At 38.6% G+C, this 13,231-nt stretch overlaps 1 protein-coding gene across 1 annotated transcript in view; it reads right to left on the reverse strand.

Moving 5' to 3' along the window:
• The window catches only part of LOC139735357 (uncharacterized), a 107,869-nt gene that overhangs the window by 19,004 nt on the left and 75,634 nt on the right, over positions 1-13,231 (reverse strand). Inside the window, exons 24-27 of the mRNA XM_071646106.1 lie at positions 12,825-12,923; positions 3,493-3,666; positions 3,018-3,100; positions 395-478 (exon numbers count right to left, since the gene is read on the reverse strand). Coding sequence (XP_071502207.1) covers positions 395-478; positions 3,018-3,100; positions 3,493-3,666; positions 12,825-12,923 — 440 coding nt within the window. The remainder of the gene's footprint in view (positions 1-394; positions 479-3,017; positions 3,101-3,492; positions 3,667-12,824; positions 12,924-13,231) is intronic.

Genomic DNA, 13,231 nt, shown 5'->3' on the forward strand with positions numbered 1-13,231 from the left:
GTACATGTAAAAACTAAGTTTCACACACACACAAAAAAAATATATATATCTTCAGGCATTGCAGGGATAAGGGGAAAATAATACAATTTTAAGAGTTTGACCTTGACCTTTGACCTTGAGCGTGTGTGCCCAAAAGTTGATGGGTATACATTGTAGCTTTGTCCACTAATACATGGCTATGCCAAAATTCATTTGGATACCTCATGCGGTTCTTAAGTTACGCTGTACGCAAAATGATTACGGATGGATGGATAACCCGAAAACAAATTGCCTCCTGCGACACTTCATGGCAGAGGCAAACAAAGGGATGATTGATATACTATAGCGTTATAAACTGTAATGAACTTGCCATGTATTTACATGGAGAATGAACACATACAACATTGCATTTTACCTTTACATTTGGGAGACTGCTTACACCTTGGGCCATGGACGCAGTAGTCTTTGGACTTATCGTAATATTCTTTCCAAGAAGCCGCTGGAAAACAAGATACATCATGTAAACGAAAGGAAAGTTAAACCTGCCTTAGTGGCCACTGCCCCCGAGAGAAAAGCCATGTTAAAGTCCCTGTCTATACTGGCCACCTGTCTATAATGGCCACTTTTTGTCTGCATTGAGTAGTCATTACAGACACGTTTGCCTGTACTGTCATTTCCTAAAATATTATACCGATTTGTTAAATAACATTGAATAGTAATTGGACAAAGTTGGTTACATCAGATTAAACAAATTTTTCCATGGGAAGAATATTCTGGGATATTGCAAAAAATTTCTTAATTAAGGGGTTTGACCCTCCCCCTTGGGGCACAGGCCCCTTGGAGCCATAAGGTGGAGGAATAGTGCCCATTTGTACAAACACATTTTCAATTACCCTAGCTATAATACTTACTAAGTTTGATGAAAATTTTACTATGCGCTTTCAAGAATAAATTGAAAATGTGAAAATTGGGTCAAAATTTGGTCCCCCGAAGGGCCCATCCCAAGATCTGCCCTAAACAAACTTGATCTTGCAGTAACAAATCTACTTACTCAGAGTACTAACTTAGTTTATCACGGGGGGGGGGGGGGGGGGGGGGGGGCAGTTCCCTCGACTGGCGCAGGTAGGACAGCATCATTTACTGAACTAATATATTGAAGATGGCATATATTCTTGGAATGAAGAAATGGGAAATTTTGACCTCAATATGACTTTAAGCTCACAGGGGCCCAGAGGGGCACCCCTGGATCTACCATGAACAAACTTGAAACTACAGTCACAAATGTACTTATTCACAGCACAAACTTAGCTAGCTCTATTGCTTCTGGTTCTACAAAAGATTTTTAATAATTCTTTAAATTGAGGGGCTTCAGGGACCTCCAGGAGGGCATGGTGCCTGTTTGTATATTCTATCATACTGGCTATAATACCTGCCGTATTTGTGAAAAATGTGACCATGCATTGAGGCGGAGGGGAGACATGGCACCCATTTGTTCAAATATTATGATATTTCATTCCCGCAACGATAATGCCTGCCAAGTTTGGTGGCATAATTGATTCCGCATTTTCAAGAAGAAAATGTAAAAATTTGTTTTAGTCCGCCCTCATAGCACTAACTTTGATAGCTCTACCACTTCTAGTTTTTCTGAAGGAGATTTTTAACCCTAACTAGGCCGGGGGGGCCTCCGAGGCCTCCCCTCGACGTTCCGCGCGATGTATCGCAATCGCAAAAAGCTATCGCTGCGACATTTCATGACTTTTTTTCTTTCGAGTCTCCCGCATCTATTGACACCAAATTTGCGACGCCCAGGCACGCGGTTCTGAAGTTACACATAAATATGTACATGCATGTCAGACCAAAAATTGCTCAAAAACGTGAATTCGTGTACAATTTCAATGCAAACTGTGCTTACAGGCAAATTTCATAAAAGCATGATTATTTGGGGGTTTTATTGATTAAAATCAATGAATAACATATTTTCTTGTTCGAAGCGATGTCACGGACAAATTTCATCGAGAAAACAATGAAAAACATAAAGTCGAAAAAACAGAGAAATACACAAGAAATTTAAAAAACAATAAAATACTGAAGAATTCTTTGTGATATCACAATTTTTGTTATTACATTTGCTAAGGACACCAAAATGAATATTTACACAAAAAATGTGCCTGTTTTTAGCTTTATTTTGTGATTTATACCAATTAGTCTGATTTCATGCATCATTATGCATAACTTAGCATAATTTAGCAAAAATGATAATTTTTTGAAAAATTAACTTCATGGTATTTTAGATTACATCATAGGCAATGTGTGTGCCAATTTTTGTCGCGATCGCGCGGTCGACGGCCGAGATCTGGAGGGGGGGCCTGGGAGGCCCCCGGCTCTATCAACTACCTAAATAGCCCGGCCTAGTTAGGGTTAAAGATTCCTAAATTTTGGCTCCCTACTCCAATCAACTAGGGCATGGTACCCATCTGAGCAAATTGAGATCTTATCACCCTAGGGATGCTACCTGCCAAGTTCAGTGTCTATGTACAGCCACTGTACATGAATGGCACATGATGAATCGCATTAGCTCACCTCAAATCAAAACTCCTCTATGAGAAATCACATCCCATTTTTTCCAGCTGGCAAAAAATTTTGCACTTGTAGAGAATATGAGGAACCAATCAAAAAAATTCTAACATCCAACATTAAAAAAATTAATCTGATTTGATGAAAACCACTTGCATTGACTGGTTATAGTGAGATACTCCTACAGTTTAAATTCTGCTTTTCTACTTACTGTAAAACATAATGTTTTCGCGGCATGAAATTTTCATGAATTGGAGCTGACGGCCTCTTTCGTGGTATGAAATTTTCGCGAATTGCCTCTGACATTCAAAGCACATAGTGTAGACAAGAACTTCACATGCATTTTAATTTCGCGAATCTTGGCTCTCAATAAATTTGTGAAATCAAAATGCACACAAACATTTTTTGTTTACAATATATTTTTTGAGTGTGGATATATATTAGAATAGAGACAGCTACCTCACCTGCCTCCTCAGGCTCAACAGGAGTGTACCGCATAAGAAGATCTGAGATGTCCTCATCAAATCCAGATATACCTGTATTAGGTCTGAAGTAATAAACACAAAATTATTGAATTCATATTACTAAACAATCAACTCACAGAAATGAAGTCTTTTTAATACATATGTAACTATTCAAACAATTTGCTAATTACTACATATTGAGCATAGACACTGTTATTGCATATAAGGATATAAATGTATCCAACAATTCATAAAGTTAAGAGTAAATACTGACAATGGAAATCATGACTAAAACAACTGCATCATCCAGAACTAAGATTTGAGGGTGAAATACTGTCCACAAACACTATGTATACCTTTGACAAGAAAATATCTTTTAATTTCTGTAAAGGCAAAAACTCCTCATCTTTGGGAAAGCTTCCTGCAAATGTTAAAGAAGATTCATAAACAAATCTTGCTTGCACAAGCTTCAGACCTTGCAATCTTGTAGAGAGAAGAGTTTTGTTTCTGCGTGGCCAGGATGTACATGTGTCTTCCAAATTGGGGCCGTTTGGAGCGATAGAAACCGACATGCTTTCCACGGAAGTTCTCTGCTCGCTGCAGTGCAGCTTTCCAGCTCATGCCTCTGTCTACTTCTAGGGAGATGTGCCTTGTTGATGTCAAAAGAACAACATTTTGGTAACCATTCACTGCTCATAGAAAAAACAAAAACAAAACAGGGACAAGCACAAGCTACAGGGTGGTGGTGTCAAAAGAACAACATTTTGGTAACATCTCTGCTAAAGGGGTATCTCACTGAGCGGTACACGTTTGCAAACGTAGCAAATTCGAGATTCGCCAACTTTTCTGACGAATGTCTGCGAAAAATCAGGGTTCGCTTCTGCCATTAGCGACAGTTAGCAACTTTTAGCAATGCTTAAAAACTGTTTGCGAACTTTTTTGCCACTGTTAACGAACTTGTTGTGGTTCACTCAGCAAACTTCCAGGCTTACACGTTGTTGTAATAAAGAGATGTAGGACGAGCGTTTACCATAAAAGACCTTTGTAGCTTCCTTTATTCTCTCTTGCATATGACGTACAATACTCGATGCAATGCAACGCAATGCAGTACAGTGAGGTATGATATCGTAAAACAGGAACGTGCGGTGGTATGCGGTACATGGTACGATATGCAGTAGCAGTAGTAGCTGTAGATACTGTAGCTAGTTGTAGTATATGCAGTAGTAAAATTCAACAACTGTGTCTGTTACACCTGAAATAATGACCAAACACACATAATATAAACACAGTTAACTCAACTTTCTGTTATGTGTACAAGTTATGCCAATCAATACAACTGTATGTGCATTCACCTTTCCCTGAATGCTATAACAAATACACTTGAAGTGTATGTTTCAACTTCTATTAAATTTTGGCACCAAAATTCCTTCACATGTGCATGTGCCACCAAAGGAAGGAAGATTCACACACTCATGTTCATGTACATGTCTAAACTGTCTTGCAAGTCATGACATAATCTACAGCAGCTGTTGCTGTTATATCTTTGTGTCATATTGTCCCAAGGTATCAATGAAATATCTTTTTTGCTCATACAGGGTTTTGTTCTTTGTTTTTACATAAACAGTCCTTGCTCATCATCAATACATCACTGGTTAGAAATCTGTTGCATCCAACATACATGTATTATCCAACCTTTACTAATAGGTAAACCAGTTGCAAGTTTAACAAGTGAATGATTCTTTGATTGCATCTCACAGGACTGCCTAACTACCATGAATCAGCCACTTGAGGAGTTTGTTCATGTGAAACAGGCTGAAATAATAAACTGTGCCACTACTTTGTTTAATTATTCCCAATATAAACGTCTGCAATGACATTATACAATAACGTAAAACGGGGTGAATAGGGACAAATTTAAAGTTCTTATGATTGTATTTTTTTTCATGCAGCCCAGAGACTCAATCTTATGTGGGGATTTTATGTCCACCTAAAATACCTTTAATTTGGTATTGTGAAAAAAAAAAATATTTGGGGGAAAAGTATGTTTTTTTATAAAATGACGCTGTCCCTATTGACCCCAAATTTGGGGTCAACAGGGACAACACTATTTTTTATCCAAAAAAAAAGCTGTTTGGAGGCATTTTTTTTTCTCAATCCATCCAATGAATTGGATTAAGGGAACAACTACAGAGTTTAAAAATGATATACAAACATTTAAGAGCAATCTATTCCATTGATAAATCAATCTTTAACAAAAATTGCAAAAGCCCAACAAAATGAGCTGATATAAAAAAATGTGACCCATCAGGTCAAAGGTTAAGATTGAAAAGTAAGTCAAAACTTTACTAATCCATTGAATTGCACTCAAATATTAACCCACTTCTTCTTCTAGTGGCAAATCATGATGTACAATCTTATTCATACACTCTAAATTCAGTGTAACTTGACTCTTATGATGTCGGGGATATTTTGGGAGTTCTTACAGCAATTATAAGCTGGCACCTATAGTATGGGTCTGACCCAAACAGATGTGTTATTGGCATTAAAACATGCAGAAGACAGAGAAAAGGGTCATGAAATACAAGTGGAAAAGTCCTAGCCTGTCTTAGGCAGTGAAAAAAATTCCCAAGAGGGTGGGTGGGGCCGGGGTTCCCAGACCCTTCCTCCCCAAGTTAGGGTTAAGACAGCAAAGTTCACTCTCATCTATGTACATACGAAAGTGAAGCCACATATCCAAAGATCTTATTGCTCTCTTGTCAAGAGATTTAGAATAAAAATTCACACTTTTGGAAATAACTGGACATAACAAACATTTCAGAGCAATTTATGACATTGTAATAGTTAATCACACAAAAGATTTAAAGGGCCAATCAAACGACACCATGGTGTCCCTATTCACCCCAGTCAAACTGATTTTTTGCCCAAGAGAAGAAAAAATGTGCTGTCACAAATTCCTGTAGGAATAATTATTTCATATTTAAAGGTGTGTTGTAGGACCTAATAGGCTAGATTCATGAACATTTTCAGCAAATTTCATTAATCAATGGCCACAGGAGCAGAAAAGTTTTGACCGCCCTGATTTTTTTGTGATTTTTTGAAAACTTTTTATTTGGACCTCCTGTACCCTTTAAAAAATTTTTCACATCAGGAGGACCACTTTCTGGACACTGTTGGATGGTCCTTCCATCCTGTGATAAAAGTAAGAAAAAAAGTTTAAGCAAATATGAAACATGCACATTCAAAAAACTTTTCTCGGTTTTGTCCCTATTCACTTCGCCGTCCCTATTCACCCCGTTTTACGGTACATATGATTATTACCAAAGGGCGCCTAATTTGAGACTATGCGAAAGGCGTATCACCTTATATCTACCCCAAAATATCACTCCGCCTCTTTTATTGGCGTGAACCGGTTACCAAGGAACACCAAGCCAGCTAATTACTAATAAAATAGTTCCTGAACAGACCGAATTCACATTATTTTTACTGCAACTGCGAATTCACCTCAAACACAATTATCAATCCTTACAACTGTTCTTCAAACAATCAATAACACTCCATATCGCTTTCTCAAACCCCAATCAGACACCAAATGTCTTTTAAACTTGCACTAGTTACAGCTCGCTCAAGGGCCGTGAATCAAACTTTCAATATGCAAATGCACACAATGTCAATGTCATGAACGATCGAAGCTAAGAATGCTAACTGATCGAGCAAACCACAAATCTAACAATCACCCTTTGCACTATCAAATTGATCCACAAGGGTCACAAAACTATAGATTTTTAAGGTCTAACAATCCCACCTTCTTAACTGGCATAAATCTTACAAAAGGACACTCGGTTCTGGAAGTTGCGAATGAGTGCTTCATCTTGAATACTCGCTGTGGTGATGCATCATATGAACACGCCAGATGCACGCTAGTTTCTTCACCAGCCGTGCTTAACTATCCAAACAAATTATATGATAGCACAGTTAACACTGTATCAAGAAGTGTACAAATGGCAAGATATGGGTATAAACTTATAAGGATTGCTTCCAGTCAGCAATATCTCAAACACACCTTGCCTTTGGAGAGGCAGCTAAAATAAGTGTACAAATGTATGCCACCTTCACTATTAACATGTCATATTATGACAGAACTCTTTGCAACCCTTTACGAACTCTGGCGAATCCCATATTCTCTATGTTCACAAACGTTCGCCGCTCAGTGAGATAGCCCAATAAAAAAGGGACAAACATGAGCTATGTCTGTCACCTAGCTACATGTACATAAAAAAGCATTTACCTTGCTCATTCAACTATATTGCAATTACCTCGGGTCATTTTTTACTAGCCACTTCAAAAAGACCTGATCCTTTTTAACCCATTCCAAGCTTAATTCTGTGGTCTGCATTTATAGATTCAAATGACCCAAATTCAGCAGAGATCCTCACAGACCTACATTGTACAACTACATCATGCAGCTGTAAATGACTGCATTCCAGGAGTATCCAAACAAAAGTTGAAATTTTCCCCTTGGATTGCTAAAGAGCTGAGAAAACTTGTTCATAAGGAGTATGTGTTATTTAAGACAGATCACAGGTCAGGCCTGAAAACTGATTGGGAAACATACTGTAAAGTATGAAATGATGTCAAAAAACAATGCAGAAGTAATGGTGCATACTGGTTCTACGTAGACCACATGGTTATGTCTAATGACAATACACATAGGTCCTGGTCAGATCATGATAAGCAGTCATCTGCTCCTCATATGTTTGTTCATGATGATACTACTCTCAATGATCCTGACAGTATATCGCAAGCTTTTAATAATTACTGCACAAGTTATCCTAGATGAACCTCTAGACAGCTCGAGCCTAGTCCCTAAACTGAGTCAATTGTCTGTTTCTGCAGGTGAGATTATTCCAATGTTGCTCTCTCTTCCAGCAAATAAGTTTCACAAAAATACCTTCAGGCATTGCATAGATTCGTTGTATGGGGGAAATAGTGACATTTTAAGCATTTGACCTTGAGCATGTGCACCCAAAAGTTGATAGGCACAACTTCGCCCACTCATACATATATATGCCAAGTTTCATTAGGATTCCTCCAATGGTTTTTTAGTAACGCTGTCCACAAACTGATTTATGAAATGTTGAAGAGCATACATTCTAAGAGGACTTCAAAGTTCATTTGATGAAAATTGGTTTTAAAATGGCTGAGATACTGTAAAACGAGAAATGTTCGTGTACATTTGAATTTCACGAATTTTGCAAGCGCCATGATTCACAAAATTAAAATGCACACAAAAGTTCTTGTCTACACTAGATGCATTGAATGAAAGTGGAAATTTGCAAAAATTTCATGCCGCAAAAAAGGCCGTTGGCTCCAATACGCAAAAAAATTCATGCTGCGAACATATGTTTTACAGTATTCAAATACAAAATGATTCTAGTAAAAGGTGGGTGCCACCTTTTATTAGGATCACTTATTTGGGATAACTCAGCCATTTTAAAACCAATTTTCAAACTTTAAATTCCTCTTAGAATTATACACTTATTATCAAGTAACCCGTCACACTAATTCGGAATCAGCACGAATCAAGCAGAACCAGCCGGAATTAAGGATTTTCAAAATTCGTGCCACATTCGGGAGAAAAATTCAAATTCTAACAGCTTGGTAGGGAATGCTGTTCGAATACTTGGAATGCACTTCGAACCCTTCTCGAATCATTCTTGCACATTCTGAATGAATTAGCTCTCGAATGCTACTCGAATGTACTTGGAACGCTGTAGGAATATTCAGAATGCTGTTAGAATGCAGTCAGAATTTTTGAAAGCACTTCGAATGCCGCATGAGCGCGGTTCGATTGCTGCGCGAAGTCTGTTGGTCGGAAAGTGCCTCGAATGCAGTACAAACTCATTTTGAATGCGGTCAGAACGTTCCCGGAATGGCTACCAAATATACTTTGAATGTTCACGAATTCAAACAGAATGCAGCCCGAAAAATTAGAATACACTTAGAATGTACTTAGAATGCAACACGAATGTCCCGTGTGTGTCAAGAATGCCACCGGAATGGTCTCCGATAGCGTATAAAATGGTGATTTTCACCAGTCTCAACCCGATCATCCTTGGACCATCCTGACCATGTTGCTTTGATACAGCAAGACCTCCTTGAAAGAGAGTGTCTACGCCAATTACCCCCTGGGCAATTACCCCAGGCCCTTCCCGTGACCCTAACCCTACTCCTAATCCTGACCCTAATCCTAACCCTAACCCAAACTCTAACTCCAAACCTAACCCTAACTCTAATCTTTACTCTAACATTTTCACTAACCAGTATTTAACTGGGGGTAATTGTATGAGCATTTGAGTATTTGAGATATTTTGGCAGAATTTGAGGTGCAACACAATTCCGATTCTCCCTCAAATGAGGTCAGATTGTTTCAAATGGTGTTAGAATGCCGTAGGAACATTTAGAATGCAATCAGAGTCCAATTAGAATACCCTTCGAATGAAGATCGATATTTCTCCACTTCGAATGCTCCTCAAATGTTTTAAGCATGGGTAAAACATTCGGGCTGGCCACAAGAATGGGCCCAAATATTTGGGACGCACTCAGAATATCGTCAGAATTTCTAGAATGCACTTCGAATATGCAGGAATGCAGGAAGAATTTTCATTCTAACGGCATTCCGGCTTGTTCCGCCTCTAGTGTGACGGGGGTATAAGCAAAAAAAAAAATCATTATCAAACAAGAGACCCTGGGATTTTGCACTCACCTGAGTATTGCAGGTTCACCTTCTACGCAGTCGCTATGATATAGTCTGGTAGCTAAAGTCAGATTTTGGGCCTAACCTTGTTTTACCATCTGCATGATGTTTTTTTATAGTTTTACCCTATTTTGAGGTGCTGAATCCGAATTTGGATGATGCAACTCTTTCATCTTTGCGGGTTTTGAGATATTCAAAATGGCCACCAAAATCTGAAATTGCCTGATATTTCCTTATAAAGGGTGAAAAATTGGATGCAAAAATGCAGTCTAACCGCATTTCCAGGGTGCTGAATCCAAATCTGGATAATGCAACTATTGCATTTTTTAGGATTTTACAATATTCAAGATGGCCGCCAAAAATGGAAAAAAAGGGGAAAAATCGATGTTCTTTACCCATTTTGAGGGTGCTGCATCTGAAACTGAACAAAAAAACTCTTGCATGCCACAAGTTTTTTTGAGATATCCAAAATAGCCGCCAAAACCTGAAATTCTTTTATTAAGTATTTCATTATAAATTGTGAAAAACTGAAAATAATTTGATGGTTTTACCCCATTTCAAGGGTGCTGAATCACAATCTGGTTGATGCAACTCCTGTATCAATGAGGAATTTTTCATATCCAAGATGGCCGCCAAAAATGTAAATTCCAATTCAAATATTTTCTTATAAATGGTGAATTAATCACTACAAAAAAAATAGTATTACCCTATTTTGAGGGTGCTGAATCCGAATCTGGTTGATGCAACTCTTGAATTCTAGAAATTTTTGAAATATCAAAAAATTGTTATATTCATTTTGGCCGCTATCTTGGATATTTCAAAAACTTCAATGATGCAAGACTTGCATCAACCAGATTCGGATTCAGCACCTTCGAAATAGGGTACAATCATCGAATTATTCTCAATTTTGTACAATTTATAATGAAATACTTAATAGTAGAATTTCAATTTTTGGCGGCCATTTTGGATATCTCAAAATCGTGTGGGATGCAAGAGTTCTTTTGTCCAGATTCAGATTCAGCATCCTTGAAATAGGGTGAGAACATGACTTTTTCCAAATTTTTCACTGTTTCAAAGGATATATATTTATGGGAATTTTCATTTTAGGCGGCCATCTTGAATATTTTATAACCCTCAAGAATGCAATTATTGCATCATCCAGATTCCGATTCAACACCCTGAAAATGCGGTAAAACTGCATTTTTGTGTTCAAATTTTCACCCTTTACAAGGAAATATATTGCAATTTCAGATTTTGGCGACCATTTTGGCTGCTATTTTGAATATCTCAAAAATCTCCAGAGTCAGATACAGTTCCATCGATATAGGGTATAACCATCAAAAAACATTGGGCGGATGGGAAAACAAGGTTCAACCTCTGGCACCCAGACTACAGCACTTACAATATGAGAAAAGAAGATATGAAAAAATTCCTTAATTTGGAGGTTTGGCTGTCTCCCTCATCCAACTACTGTAAACGTGGAAATTTTCGCGGTACATTAATTTTCGCGGATTTCGCGCTACGTTCGGCTAGCGCGAATTCAAAAACGCGCGAATATATCTTTGCAATTTTCTATGCACATTTTGAATGGGCTGAATTGTGTGCGCTTCGTCGATGATACTGCTACGTAGTGCGTAGTACAGACATGTTTACGCATATATAGCAGTATCATCGCACGCACCGAGCCCACGGCCGATTGGTGTGCTACATCCCCGCGACTACAATACTAGTACTACAGTACATGTATCGAGTAAAATACATGTACAGTACGAACTATGTAGTTGAGCGCTTGTACTCGCACTCGCGCCGCTCGCTACGTCGCTTATCGTATGCTGGTAGCAAGCTGATAGCAGAGGCTCTGGATGAAAACAGCGACTGTGTATTAACCTGCTGCGGAGCGCGAATTTAAGAACCCGCGAATATGTTTTCGAGCTGCGCAGCGCGAAAAATTAATCGCGCGAAAATATTGACATTTACAGTATGGGCATTGTGCTCCAGTCCCCCCCACCCCCCAATTTGTACAAATACATATGTATATTCTATCCCTCATACGATAATACAATGTACCTGCCAAGTTTGGTGAAAATTTGGCTTTTATCCTCAGAAGAAGATGAATATACCGTACACAATTAAGACCCCAATTTAGATCCCCCCCCCCCCCCCCCCCCCCCCCCCGGCTCCATGCGAGGCATCCTTGGATCTGCCATAAAGAAATTTGAAAAAAAAATTAACAAATTTGAAACTACAATCATCAATGTACTAACTCATAGTACATAACAACTGAAGCTCTATCACTGCTGGTTCTAGAGGAGAAGATTTTTGAATATTCTTTAATTTGGGGAAGTTTGGATCCTCAGGGGGCTCTCAAGGGGGAGCATAGTGCCCATTTGAACAAACTGAGATCCTATCCCTCTAGGCATGCTACCTGCCAAGTTTGGTGAAAATCCACAATGGGGCTTTCAAGAAGAAGATGAAAATGTACAATTTAGGCCCCATTTGGACCTTCCCTGGGCATCAAGGGTGACACCCCTGGCTCTGCCATGAACAAACTTTTGGACCTTCCCATTCCTTTTCCTGTGGGTGCTAAGGGGGGCACCCCTGGATCTGCCATGAACAAACTTGAAACTACATTCATCAATGTACTCACTCATAGAATTAACTTTATAGCTGTATCACTTCTGGTTCTGGAGAAGAAGATTTTGAAAGATTCCTTAATTTTTTTTTTTTTAATTTTTTTTTTTTTTGAGGGGGGGGATTGGGCTCCTCTAGGGGGCCCCAGGTGGGGCATGGTGCCCATTTGAACAAATACTATGGGATGTTACCTGCCAAGTTTGGTGAAAATCTATCATGGGGATTTAAAGAAGATGAAAATTTAAAGACGCATAACAAAAGCCAGACAAAGAGCGATTGCAATAGAGCTCACTTGAGCTGAGCCTGGGTTGACCACTGAGAATGTTCACCTGTGTTGCTAGGGGTAACAAGAACTTTAACAACCGTACAACATTCAATTTGGAGCACCTTTTTCAAACACTTTTAAGGCTCATGTGCCATACCTGATTGGTGTACTTGTGACGGCTTCCTTGAAGATCTGCTGTGGTGTTCCTAACAACTTAATGGAGGATGCCATGATATCCACAAGACCTTCACTATATCTGTATAATGAAATAAAGGCAAAAAATGAAGAAATTTTGTTTTGCAATAGCAGCAACCTCACCCCTGTACAAAAGCAATGCAAATGATCTTTGTTCTATGAATATGCCTTTAAAAGAGTGAACAATTGCAATCATTAAGGTTTAATATAGTACACCTAAAATCTGTACTGTTTCATTTGCAAAGTTAATCGAAGTACTAAAATTGAAAATGTCAAAGTAAAACACATTGTAATCAAGGGTTGCCAATGTCACAGTATACCGGTACATTATTTTGTAGTGATGAGTGACCTGCCATCACATCACCCTAA

The sequence above is a fragment of the Diadema antillarum genome, unplaced genomic scaffold (genome assembly GCF_040938485.1).
Source record: "Diadema antillarum isolate AM-2024a unplaced genomic scaffold, OU_Dant_1.0 scf00000027, whole genome shotgun sequence".
Taxonomy (NCBI): Eukaryota; Metazoa; Echinodermata; class Echinoidea; order Diadematoida; family Diadematidae; genus Diadema; species Diadema antillarum.